The sequence below is a fragment of the Somniosus microcephalus genome, chromosome 32 (assembly GCF_052327205.1).
Source record: "Somniosus microcephalus isolate GS21.2 chromosome 32, FLI_Smic_1.0, whole genome shotgun sequence".
Classification (NCBI taxonomy): domain Eukaryota; kingdom Metazoa; phylum Chordata; class Chondrichthyes; order Squaliformes; family Somniosidae; genus Somniosus; species Somniosus microcephalus.
In genome coordinates this window covers 15,438,146-15,452,228 of record NC_141018.1, presented here as the reverse complement: position 1 = coordinate 15,452,228, position 14,083 = coordinate 15,438,146, and the positions used below count along the sequence as shown (strand labels likewise).

Below are 14,083 nucleotides of genomic sequence, written 5' to 3'. Positions count from 1 at the left end.
CATAAAATCATTCAGTATTCTGACATTCTGCTTCAGCTCAGAATGACTTCAGATAAAAGACAGGATCCAGGGGCAGGGTCTGCAGGTTGCTCTGCACGTTTTCCAACAACCTCTTTACAATCTAGAGTGATGTGGTAGATGCTTTTATTTCCTTATTCATTCTCATTTCCTGCCAATTTTCACTATTCTGTCCCTCTTCTGAATGTTTTGACTCCTTTCTAAGATATAATTCCATTGGCACCAATTGCCCTCCAGTATCCCACCCAGTATCTCATTATCCATGTGTTATCCTGGACAGTGTGCACTGGCAAGCTATTGAACTGTAGCCGCTATCGCAGTTGAACCCAAACCTGTTCTGACCTAACACGTGCACTTCCAGCAGAAAGAAATCAGTACTGTATTGGGAAACCGAGCTGATTTTCTCCACCCGAGCCCAGATTGCTGAGACCAATTGTAGCACCCAACCGATGCCCTGACTGGTATCAATAACTCAGCACAAACCAGGGAATGAACCTGGGACCTTCCTGGTCTGTACAGCTCAGCTCCTCACTTAATAATCTCATGCAGACATTGGGGGGGGATCCCTCAACATTTTGATGTTATTTAGTTTAGTATTTTTCGTCCTCCTGTTCTATTACTGCCCGTCTGACAAGGCTGAATAACTGGACGCCTTTCGGAGCTGGAACATTTACAGAGCCTTAGCTTCTCTTGGAACAAACACTGTACATACTTCAGTACTCCGCAAACTTGGTGAGGTCCCGACATAGAAACATAGAAGATAGGAGCAAGAGGAGGCCATTCGGCCCCTCGACCCTGCTCCGCCATTTAATGAGATCATGGCTGATCACCCAAATTCAGTACCCTGTCCCTGCTTTCTCCCCATATCCCTGTAGCCTTAAGAAATATATCCAACTCCTTCTTGAATATATTTAATGAATTGGTCTCAACTGCCTTTTGTGGTAGAGAATTCCACAGGTTCACCACTCTCTGGGTGAAGAAGTTCCTCCTCATCTCAGTCCTAAATGGCTTACCCCTTATCCTTAGACTGTGACCCCTGGTTCTGGACTCCCCCGCCATCGGGAACATCCTTTCTGCATCTAGTCCTGTTAGAATTTTATAAGTTTCAATGAGATCCCCTCTCATTCTTCTAAACTCCAGCAAATATAAGCCCAATCGACTCAATCTCTCCTCATCCGTCATTCCTGCCATCCTAGGTATCAGTCTGGTGAATCTTTGCTGCACTCCCTTCATGGCAAGAACATCCTTCCTCAGATAAGGCGACCAAAACTGCACACAATACTCAAGGTGTGGTCTCACCAAGGCCTTGTACAACTGCAGCAAGACATCTTTGCTCCCGTACTCAAATCCTCTCGCTATGAAGGCGAACATACCATTTGGCTTCTTAACCGCCTGCTGCACCTGCATGCTTACCTTCAGCGACTGGTGCACAAGGACACCCAGGTCTCGTTGCACTTCCCCTTCTCCCAATCTATTGCCGTTCAGATAATAATCTGCCTTCCTGTTTTTGCCACCAAAGTGGATAACCTCGCATTTATCCACATTATACTGCATCTGTCCAATCACCCAACCTATCCAAATCATACTGGAGTTTCTTGGCATCCTCCTCACAGCACACACACCCACCCAGCTTTGTGTCGTCTGCAAACTTGGAGATATTACATCTAGTTCCCTCGTCTAGATCATTAATATATATTGTGAATAGCTGGGGTCCTACATATTTTAAATAGAGTTGTTTTTAATTTATGTGACTACCTGTATGCGCAGGGGTCAGAAGGGCTTTTGTCTTTTTTGTGTGTGCTAACATTTCTGGGCATTTACAAACACGAAAGTATATTTGGGGCATATGGGCTCAGATATAAAAGGAGCCAACACCATATTTTATTTCTTTTTTACTTATTATCTTACTTTAGACAAAATTCCACTTGCACAGTATACAAGGAAAAATACATAGAATTACAAAGAATGTACAGCACAGAAACAGGCCATTCGGCCAACTGGACCATGCCGGTCTTTATGCTCCACATGAGGCTCCTCATCTAACCCTATTCAGCATAGCTTACTATTCTTTTCTCCCTCATGTGCTCATCTAGCTTCCTCTTAATGCATCTTTATGCTATTTGCCTCAACTACTCCTTGTGGTAGCAAGTTCCACATTCTAACCACTCATTTGGTAAAGCAGTTTCTCCTTGCAACTTCTGGGTTTTTGCACATGCGCTTCTTGCGGGGCCCTCACGGGTTTGTATGCACCACGTATGCACCCGTAGGTACCAGAAAATACGGGCCAGTAACTGTGACCCAGCAACAGACAGGCAAGGAGAGTGATTTCAACAGGCTGACTAGTAGGTAGGGCTTCCTAACTCTCACCAAATTAAATCCCTTGGACCAGCAATCGGCAAATTGTTTAAGCTTTAAACTGATATCGCTCCAAGCATGCTTCACACTGCCAAGAAACATTAATGAGGGCAAATGTACTTCTGCAAGCATTGAGTAATCAAAATTTACCAAGGCTTCATGAGATAGATATGCGAATGTCAACTGCTGAAAATATAATTAAAAAAAAGAATTATGGCTCCTGAGTTATAATCCTTTTAATAACCTTATCTTAGTCCCCTCCCCTTATTTTTGGCTGAATCATCATTTATTTAGGTCTCATTAAATGACAAGCTATTGCCGGAGAGAAAGCAGAAACATCTGGACCCATCCCCATGTGTCTTCTATTGTTGCTTCAGTGACCTTAACATTTTTCTTCCATTTCTTGTGTGAAGTGCAATCTCTCTGCTTGCTGCCTTCCCCTGACTTGCTGGCTAGAATTGGGGCAACAGGAATTTACCTCTATACTTTAACAATGTATGTGGCACAGCACTGGTATATACTCCCAGAACATGTATAAGATTCCAGTAATGACACTATTAACACTAGAGTGAAATATAATTATCTCAATGCAATGTAAACTATTCTAATAGAATGACATCTATTAGGAACACAATTACCTATTTTACAAGGAATACATGGACTTCCCCAAGCAGCACCCAATGTTGAGCAGCACTGTGACTTTAGTGTGGCACCGTTGATGTTTACTTCGCATTGTCCACCAATGTGTTGCAACCAGCAGGTACCCTTAACAGTTTCTGTAGAAAAAACACATTTCTAAATGAAAATAATGGCTTAGCATAATTTCTTTCAGGTAACTGGAATAATGCCAGTGACAAAGATCTGAAGATGTCCTAAACGTTAAAAATGTGCATCAATAGGGAGAACCAGCATGGATATAAAACTGCCTTACAAGTGCACTCATGAACTGATGCTTTCTTAAATTATCTTCAAATGCAGGGTATATATTCCAAGTCCAGAATCTGTTTTCTTTTGTTCAGAATATGCAGAAAATATCAGTGTAAAGACCGTGAGACCTGCTAAGTGAATTGCAGTGGTGTAGTACTAGCTTTCCAGCACTAGAGGGACCTCTACTATCTTACACAGCACTGGAACATAACACTAAATGGACACCTGCAAAGACCAGGAATAGTCCTACTGGTCCTTCATGTTCCCCACAATCCCAAATTCCATATTGTAGTTCCAAATTTAATTTCTTCTAGTAGCCACTTTATTTATTTATGGATCAAATAGTAATCCATTTAGGTAACAACTGCTTATGCTGGTCAATTTCAATTTTATACAAAATAATAAAAACTATTTCAGAAAGTGCAACATTATTTTAATATATTTTTATTCTTATTCTGATTTTATTAAACTTTTCATGTGAGAATAAAACATTTAACTAAAATAAAGGCCTAGAAATTGGGTTCTGGTCTTGCCAGGGCTGTAGCGCCAGAAAGTTTGCGCCAGCGCCCGACGAAAATTCGGGTGCGCCGGGCCCAGACGGCGGCGGGCGCTAAAACCCTCCTTTAGCGCCTCAAAACGGGCGTGAACTTGGGTTTCCCGGCGCTAATCCCCCGCTGCGGCACCCGATGCGGTGCGGCAGGTGGGGGAACTGCAGGCCTCCTCCTCCTGTTAAGGAGGAGCTGCCTGCAGCCGACAACTGTCCGGCGGATTGACCCGACATCTGAGCCCGGCACCTCGGGGAAGTGCTGGGCTCGCATGAGACACTGATCAGGGCCGCGGGGGGGGGAATGCAGGAGTCCGGGAAGGGAGGTGCGGGCAGGCAGCCGCCGGGAACGCGGCCGGCCGCCGCTCCACCTTTATGCGCCGGCGCACACTGGGGGAAGACTCTGTTGCCAGAGTCTTAGTTGCGCCTGCCACGGGCGAGGCGGGCGCAACTGAATTTCGGCTTGGGGCCGGGTTACCACGGCAACCGGGACGCTGCGCACACCGATGACGTCATCGGTGCCGGCACAGCGCTACCGGTCTACCGCCGCGGAAGGGCCCCAGGCAATTTAGGAACCGGCGCCAATTGCAGCTCTAGGCCCTCCAGCGCCGCAAAATCGGTGCTAAGGGCACTGAATTTCTAGGCCAAAGTTTCCCCTCAGATTTTCTTGCCTTTTAAAAAGTTAATTGCCTGGAAGTTCTCTCCTTTTGGGCACAACCCCTCAAAATAGGGGACTATCGTTATGGCGGATAACTCATCTGGACCAGCAACATAAATGCTACCAGAGCAGGTATTCTGCAGCGAGTGGCTCACCTCTCAACTCCCCAAAGCTTCTCCACTACCTACAAGGCATGTCACGAGCGTGATGGAATACTCTCCACTTTCCTGGATAGGTGCCGCTGTAACAACACTCCAGGAACTTCTATTGTAAACTTCTATTGTGGGATATTATAAAGTAAATTCAGAGAAAAAAAACAACAAAAAAAACACAACACTCAAGGAGCTCGACACCATCCAGGGCAAAACAGTCTGCTTGATTACCAACTCATCCACCACCTTAAACATTCACTCCCTCCACTATTGAAGTACTCTGGCTACAGTGTGTACTATCTACAGGATGCACTGAAGCAAGGCACCAAGGCTTCTTTGGCAGCACCTTCTAAATCCGCAACCTCTACCATCTAGAAGGACAAGGGCAGCAGGTGCATGAAAACACCATTACCTTCAAGTTCCCCTCCAAGTCACACACCATCCTGACTTCGACATACATCCCGTTCCTTCAGAATCCTGAAACTTCCTAACAGCATTGTGGGAGCACCTTCATCACACGGACTACAACAGTTCAAGAAAGTGGCTCACCACCATCTTCTTGAGGACAACTAGGGATGGGCAATAAACACCGGCCCCTTGCCAGCGACGCCTACATATCGCAAATTATTTTTGAAAAAGCTCCCCAGAAAACTTCCAACGCAGGCTAGGGCCTACCGTTTCTCGGTTCCGGTGCAATTTCCTGGCCTTCCGCCACCGTCCCACCATGGGAGTTTTCAGGGCCAGAGTTTCAATTGTAATTTCAGCATTTTTATTATTTTTTTTTTGTTTAGGTCCCCAAAAAATTGTTAACAACTAATAAACACTTATTAACATTACTTCAAATTCATTTGTGCAGTGCCACAAATGAAATTTCAGGTTGTGATAAACACAATATTTACTTGCCAGTTATATTTATCATCCACAGTAGATTAATGGTATTACCTTCAGTTTAGAAAAATTCCATGTGAACTTTTACTCCTAGTAGTACAAGTTCACAGATATGCCAGCTAAAAGCTGCTGCCAAAGCCATAAATTAGCAGCTGTAACTAAACAATAATCTGGAGAATTACTTTTGTTTTCTATAGGTAGCACTATATTGCTTTTACTTTCACAAAAAAATGTTTGTTAGAGGTTCTCTATGTCCAAAAAGCAGTAGTTATTTACATGTTTGAGTGACATGTTCAAATGAAAGAGGTTTTTTGCACGCTAAAAAAGCAAAAATTTAAATGGACATACCAATGCACCGAGTTCTAGATGCATCAAGAGTACTTCCTGGGAAACACTGACATGAATAGCTGCCAGGTACGTTCTTACAATCCCCATTTATGCAGGGATTGGTCTCACATTCATTAATATCTGTGGGGGGAAAAATAGATACACGTTAACCAGCTGATAAATCACATTTAGTACAAAATTCTCTCAAAATATTCTTTGTTAACTTTTATTGCGTTAAATCACTTTCAAATGTGTTTGCCTGCTATTTTAACAGTGATGTTAATTTTTTTATATAGCAAAGGAATTTAGTACGAATATGTTAATATGTTTGCATTCTAATATTGCATAGTGCGATTTCACCGCATTAATCTATTTTTTGGCCCCTCACTTCCTTTTACAATCTTTTACATCAGGATGGCCAGAACAGCAGGACATGTGGAACCAACGTTTCTCGCAATGTGAACACTAATAATTCCACAGTCAATTGGTAGACTTTAATTAGGCAAAGATACAAGTGGCTCTAGCACCCCATGTGTTTGGCAGGAAAGAACAATTGCCAGAATTAATATAAACTACAGGTGTGCTCAACATTATGCAACCTGTTCTCATATGAGAACAAGTTCATAGACTAGGCTTGTATTCCCTGGAATATAGATTAAGTGGTGATCTAATTGATGTTTTTAAGATGATTAAAGGATTTAAAGATAGATTATGGGATAATTATGATATAATTGGGATTACGGAGACATGGCTCCAGGGTGACCAAGGATGGGAATTCAACATCCAGGGGTATTCAATATTCAGGAAAGACAGGCAAAAAAGAAAAGGAGGTGGGGTCGCATTGCTGGTTAAAGAGATTAACACAATAGTAAGGAAGGATATTAGCTCTGATGATGTGGAATCCGTGTGGGTAGAGCTCAGAAATACCAAGGGGAGAGGGGCAGAAAACGTTAGTGGGAGTGGTATACAGACCCCCAAACAGTAATGCTGAGGTTGGGGATGGCATTAAATGGGAAATTAGAGACGCGTGCAATAAGGGCACAACAGTTATCATGGGTGACTTTAATCTACATATAGATTGGGCTAACCAAATTAGTAACAATACTGTGGAGGAGCAATTCCTAGAGTGTATACGGGATGGTTTCCTGGACCAATATGTCGAGGAACTAACTAGAGATCAGGCCATCTTAGACTGGGTATTATGTAATGAGAAAGGGTTAATTAGCAATCTTGTTGTGCGAGGCCCCTTGGGGGCGGAGCGATCGTAATATGATAGAATTCTTCATTAAGATGGAGAGTGAAGTACCTGACTCAGAGACTAGGGTCCTGAATTTAAATAAAGGAAACTACGATGGTATGAGGCGCGAGTTGGCTAGGATGGATTGGGGAACGTTACTTAAAGGGTTGACGGTGGATAGGCAATGGCAAACATTTAAAGATCGCATGGATGAACTACAGAATTTGTTCATCCCCGTTTGGCATAAAAATAAAACAAAAAAGGTGACTCAACCCTGGCTAACAAGGGAAATTAGGGATAGCATAAGATCCAAGGAGAGGACATATAAATTGGCCAGAAAAAGCAGCAAACCTGAGGATTGGGAGCAGTTTAGGATTCAGCAAAGGAGGACAAAGGGATTAATTAAGAATGGGAAAATAGAGTATGAGAATAAGCTTGTAGGGAACATAAAAACTGACTGTAGAAGCTTCTTTAGATATGTGAAGAGAAAAAGATTGGTGAAGTCAAGCGTAGGTCCCTTGCAGTCAGAATCAGGGGAATTTATAATGGGGAACAAAGAAATGGCAGACCAATTAAATACATACTTTGGTTCTGTCTTCACAAAGGAGGACACAAATAACCTCCCAGAGATGTCGGGGAACATAGGGTCTAATGAGGGGGAGGAACTGAATGAAATCAGTAATTGTAGGGAAATGGTGTTCGAGAAATTGACGGGATTGAAGGCCGATAAATCCCCAGGGCCTGATAATCTACATCCTAGGGTACTTAAGGAAGTGGCCCTAGAAATAGTAGATGCATTGCTGGTCATCTTCCAAAATTCTATAGACTCTGGAACAGTTCCCATGGATTGGAGGGTAGCTAACATAACCCCGCTATTAAAAAAAGGTGGTAGAGAGAAAACGGGGAATTATAGACCGGTAAGCTTGACATTGGTAGTGGGGGAAATGCTAGAGTCCATTATCAAAGATGCAATAGCAGAGCACTTGGAAAACAGTGACAGGATCGGACAAAGTCAACATGGATTTACAAAAGGTAAATCATGTTTGACTAATCTACTGGAATTTTTTGAGGATGTAACTGGTAGAATAGATAAGGGAGAACCAGTGGATGTGGTGTATTTGGACTTTCAGAAGGCTTTCGATAAGGTCCCGCATAAGAGATTAGCGTGTAAAGTTAAAGCACATGGGATTGGGGGTAAGGTACTGTCTTGGATAGAGAACTGGTTGGCAGACAGGAAGCAAAGAGTTGGAATAAGCGGGTCTTTTTCCGAGTGGCAGGCAGTGACTAGTGGGGTACCGCAGGGATCGGTCCTAGGACCCCAGCTATTCACAATATATATAAATGATCTAGATGAGGGAACTAGATGTAATATCTCCAAGTTTGCAGACGACACAAAGCTGGGTGGGCGTGTGTGCTGTGAGGAGGAGGCAGAGAAACTCCAGTACGATTTGGACAGGTTGGGTGATTATACTGCACTTGCCATACATTTGCCCAATGTGGATAAATGCAAGGTTATCCACTTTGGTGGCAAAAACAGGAAGACAGATTATTATCTGAATGGCAATAGATTGGGAAAAGGGGAAGTGCAACGAGACCTGGGTGTCCTTGTGCACCAGTCGCTGAAGGTAAGCATGCAGGTGCAGCAGGCGGTTAAGAAGGCAAATGGTATGTTCGCCTTCACAGCGAGAGGGTTTGAGTACAGGAGCAAGGAAGTCTTGCTGCAGTTGTACAGGACCTTGGTGAGACCACACCTTGAGTATTGTGTGCAGTTTTGGTCTCCTTATCTGAGGAAGGATGTTCTTGCCATGGAGAGAGTGCAGCGAAGATTCACCAGGCTGATACCTGGGATGGCAGGAATGACATATGAGGAGAGATTGGGTCGATTAGGCTTATATTCACTAGAGTTTAGAAGAATGAGAGGGGATCTCATTGAAACTTATAAAATTCTAACAGGACTAGACAGACTAGATGCAGGAAGGATGTTCCCGATGGCGGGGCAGTCCAGAACCAGGGGTCACAGTCTAAGGATAAGGGGTAAGCCATTTAGGACTGAGATGAGGAGGAATTTCTTCACCCAGAGAGTGGTGAACCTGTGGAATTCTCTGCCACACAAGGCAGTTGAGACCAATTCATTAAATATATTCAAGAAGGAGTTGGATATATTTCTTGAGGCTAAAGGGATCAAGGGATATGGGGAGAAAGCAGAGACAGGGTACTGAATTTGGATGATCAGCCATGATCTCATTAAATGGCGGAGCGGGCTCAACGGGCCGAATGGCCTACTCCTGCTCCTATCTTCTATGTTTCTATGCTCAAATCCTCTTGTAATAAAGGCCAACATACCATTTGCTTTCCTAAGTGCTTGCTGTAGCTGCATGTTAACTTTCAGTGATTCGTGGACTAGGACACCCAGGTCGCTCTGAACACCAACATTTCCCAATCTCTCACCATTTAAAAAAACTCTGTTTTTCTACTTTTCCTACTAATGGGGATAACTTCACATTTCTCCACATTATATTCCATTTGCCATGTTCTTGCCCACTCACTTAGCCTGTCTATATCCCCTTAATGCTTCCTTGCATCCTCCTCACAACTTACATTCCCACCCAGCTTTATATCATCAGCAAACTTGGACATATTACATTTGGTCCCCTCATCCAAATCATTGATGTAGATTGTAAATAGCTGAGGCCCAAGCACTGATCCTTGCGGTACCCCACTAGTTCATAGAGTCATAGTTACAGCCTGCCAACCCGAAAATGATCCGTTTATTCCTATTCTCTGTTTTCTGTCCGTTAACCAATCCTCAATCCATGCTAGTATATTACCCCCATCCCATAAGCCCTAATTTTGTTTAATAACCTTTGTGTGGCACCTTATCGAATGCCTTCTGAAAATCCAAATACATCACATCCACTGGTTCCCCCTTATCTATTCTACTAGTTACAGCCTAAAAAAACTCTAATAGATTTGTCAAACACGATTTCCCTTTCATAAATCTATGCTGACTCTGCTCAATCCTATTATTATTTTCTAAGTGCCCTGTTAACATGTCCTTAATAATAGATTCTAGCATTTTCCCTACTACTGATGTCAGGCTAACTGGTCTGTAGTTCTCTGTTTTCTCTCTCCCTTCTTTCTTAAATAGTGGGGTTACATTTGCTACCTTCCAATCCACAGGAACTGTTCTAGAATCTATGGAATTTTGGAAAATGACAACCAATGCATCCACTATCTCTATAGCCAACTCTTTCAAAACCCTAGGATGCAGGCCATCAGGTCCAGGGGATTTATCAGCTTTCAGTCCCATTAATTTCTCCAGTACTACTTTTTTACTAATACTAATATCTTTCAGTTCCTCATTCTCGCTAGACGCTTGATTCTCCACTATTTCCGGGAAGTTTTTTGCATCTTCTTCCGTGAAGACAGACACAAAGGCCGGAATTTTGCAGGTCCTCAGAGTGCAGGACTGGAGGCGGGACTGCTGTCAAAAAAGCAAAGAGACAGTGGATAGGAAACCCGGCGTCAGCCCGCCTCCAATCAATCTTCTCGTCGGGTCCCCGATTTGCGCATGGACCGGATGCCTAGCGGCCTACCTGGCTGTTAACAGGTACTTGATACTTGTTAACAGGCTCTTTTTGAATTTTGTCGCTTCTGGCTCGGATTCCCCGATGTCTGGACACCACGCCAGGTAAGTGTGGCTTGTTGTGAGTCTGCTGTAATGTTTCTGAATTGATGACAGCTGCAGAAGTGGTGTGAAGGATCCAGTGGTAAGAGTTTCAGAGGTAAGAAAATGTTGGGAAAATCATTTTTAATGCATTTACACTTTTCTGTAGGTAACAGGTTTTGAATTGGCTGTCTAGTCCCACCTCATTGGGAGAACCTCTGTCACCAGTGACAGATTGCTTCTGCAGCTGCCATCTGTTCTAGCCTATGGAGGAAGTCATTGGAGAGCCTGGGTGCAAGATCTCACCTTTGTACAGTGATTGTCAGTGTTTGCAGCACCTCAATGCTGCCAAACACTGACAAATGAGCTGTCAAAAAAAATGTGTGCTTGGTCCCTTTAAGAAAACCGGCAGATGCCACGTCATGAAATGACGTCATCTGACAGGCTTCCTCTTAATTGGCTGGCAAGCCCTCAGGGTGGGCTTAACAAGGCCACTCGACATAAAATCACATCCATTGGCCGGATGCAGTTGGGGGCTGGACTGGAACCCAGAAGCCAGCTGACCCGCTCCCAAGCCGCATCCATTGGCAAAATCACGGCCAAAGTATTTATTTAATTTCTCTGCCATTTCGTTATTTCCCATTATAATTTCTCCTGTCTCAGCCTGTAAGGGACCCACATTTACTTTCGCTAATCTTTTCCTTTTTACATACTTATAGAAGCTTTTACAGTCTGTTTTTATGTCTCTCGCTAGTTTACTCTCATATTCTATTTTCCATTTCTTTATCAATTTCTTGGTCCTCCTTTGCGGAATTCTAAAATCCTCCCAATCCTCAGGCTTACTACTCTTTTTGGCAGCATTATAAGCCTCTTCCTTTGATCTAATACTATCTTTAACTTCTCTTGTTAGTCATGGTTGGACCACTTTTCCTGTGGGGTTTTTGTGTCTTAAAGGAATGTATATTTGTTGTAAATTATGTATTAATTCTTTAAATGCTAGCCATTGCTCGTCCACTGTGTTACCTTTTAATGTAGTTTCCCAATCTACCGTAGCCAACTTGCCCCTCATACCTACTTAGTTTGCTTTGTATAGATTTAAGACCCAAGTTTCAGATTTAACGAAGTCACTTCCAAACTCAATATAAAATTATATCATATTATGGTCACTCTTCCCTAAAGGCCCCTTTACTGCAAGGTTATTCATTAACCCTTTCTCGTTGCACAATACTAGATCTAAAATAGCCTGTTCCCTAGTTGGTTCCTCAAAATACTGATCTAGAAAACTATCTTGCATTTGCATTTTCTCAATGATTTTGTTATTGAAATAGAAGTACTTCTAGTTGATTTTTTTGAGGAGGTAACTCATATTGTGGGTAGGGGAGTGTCTATGAATGTTGTCCATAAAAGAGATTATTAGCAAAAATTAAATTGCACAGAATTGGAGGTAACCTTGGGACATGGGTTGGTAATTGGTTTGGAGGTAGGAGACTGAGTAGAGATAAAAGGAATATTCTGATTGGTGGGATGTCACAAGTGGTATTCACAGGGATCTGTACTGGGACATCAGTTTTTTCACCATATATAGTAATGACTTGGTGAAGGAAAAAGGAGTTGTATATTCAAGCTTGCAGATGACACTAAGTTAGGAAACACAGCATGTTTTGTAGATGGGAGCAGGAAGTTACAAAGGATTAAGCAAGAAGAACTAGAACATGTGGAGTTCAATGTGGGGAAGTGTGAAGTCTGCCACTTCGGATTTAAGAAAAATTAGAATACTTTCTTAATGGTGAAAGACTAGGTAGGCGCTGTGGGGGAGCAAAGGGATGTATTTGGGTGTCCATGTGCACAGATCATTAAACGCTAGTGCACAGGTAAAAAAAATAAATCAAAAAGCCTAATGGAATGTTGGCCTTTATCTTAAGGGGGTTAGAATACAAAAGTGAAGAAGTGATTCTACAGTTGTATGGAGCCTTCATCAGATCCTATCTAGAGTACCACATTCAATTATGAGCACCGCACCTCAGGAAAGATAAACTGGTTTTGGAAGGGGTACAGCACAGATTCCCCAGAATGCTAATCAAGATCTTTAAAATGATAAAAGCATTTAATAGGGTAGATAGAGAAACTATTTCCTCGGGTGGGGGAATCCACCACAAGGGGCAGAATCATAAAATTAGAGCTAGGCATTTAGGAATGAAATCAGAAAGCACTTTTACCACACAAAAGGTAGTGGGTATCTGGAACGCTTTCCTCCAAAAGGCTATGAATGCTGGTTCAATTTAAATTTTCAAGACCAAAATTGATAGATTTTCTTAGGTAAGGTCATCAAGGGATATGCAGCAAAGGCGATTAAATAGAGTTGAAGTACAGATCAACTATGATATAACTGAATGGTAGAACAGGCTCGAAGAGTTGAATGGCTTACTCCTCTTCCTATGTTCCTATATAAGGCGGCCTGTTTACCAGTTTTTTTCTGTGACTCACATAATCAGCTCTTGACCTGGCATTGACTCAAACTGTCCTTTTTCAAATATATGACAGTGCCAGAAGATAATGAGTTCGTAACAGTAGAAGCTGTATTGCCTCACTTCATAGTTAGATCATAGATGATACTGAATTTTTACATAATTTGTGTGCTTTACTATATTTTTATAATGTAATGTGAAACATTTTAATAGGCTATTACTGCAAAGGGGTTCTTGAAACATGACCTCATATCATTAAAACATGCCAGATCCAATTTACGGTATTTGTGTTTTACATTGGGAACTATAATGATGAAAGCATGCAGCTTAGAGGAACCTAAACATGGGGTATAGAGTGTAATCTTATTCAAATAAGTCACAGCTGGACAAAGAATGCACCAGACTGACTGCTCCATAATGTGACAGCGTGTAGCATATAAACAGCTAAAAGGAAACGACACAAAAACCTGGTTAAATCACTGTGCAGAGAAGTGAAACAGCAGGACCGTAATATTGTAATTATTATTTTCCTTTGTTTGATGACTACAGATTTGCAACTATGAAGGAAAAAGTGGATGCCAGACTTCTGTGGTATTAGAATCTAAATTTGGCTACCATACAGAGAGCAAAATTACAAGAAAGTTTTTTTTAAAAAGACAGACCAGTTTTCTTAGCTTTGTGTATTGAAGGTGCACCACAGTCCAGCAAGGCATGGTGTTGCCAAATTACTATCCTACAGCCCAGCATGGTGGCACAGCATGCTGTTATCCCACAACCCCAGCATGCCATGTTGGTATACCACAGAACAGCAGCACAGAATTGTAGGATGTGGGTTTGCGTCTGCA

At 42.4% G+C, this 14,083-nt stretch overlaps 1 protein-coding gene across 1 annotated transcript in view; it reads right to left on the bottom strand.

The window, feature by feature from the left end:
- The window catches only part of LOC147097290 (fibrillin-1-like), a 465,058-nt gene that overhangs the window by 167,208 nt on the left and 283,767 nt on the right, over positions 1 to 14,083 (bottom strand). Inside the window, exons 20-21 of the mRNA XM_085972115.1 lie at positions 5,891 to 6,010; positions 3,012 to 3,149 (exon numbers count right to left, since the gene is read on the bottom strand). Of these exons, the coding sequence (XP_085828241.1) occupies positions 3,012 to 3,149; positions 5,891 to 6,010 (258 nt within the window). The remainder of the gene's footprint in view (positions 1 to 3,011; positions 3,150 to 5,890; positions 6,011 to 14,083) is intronic.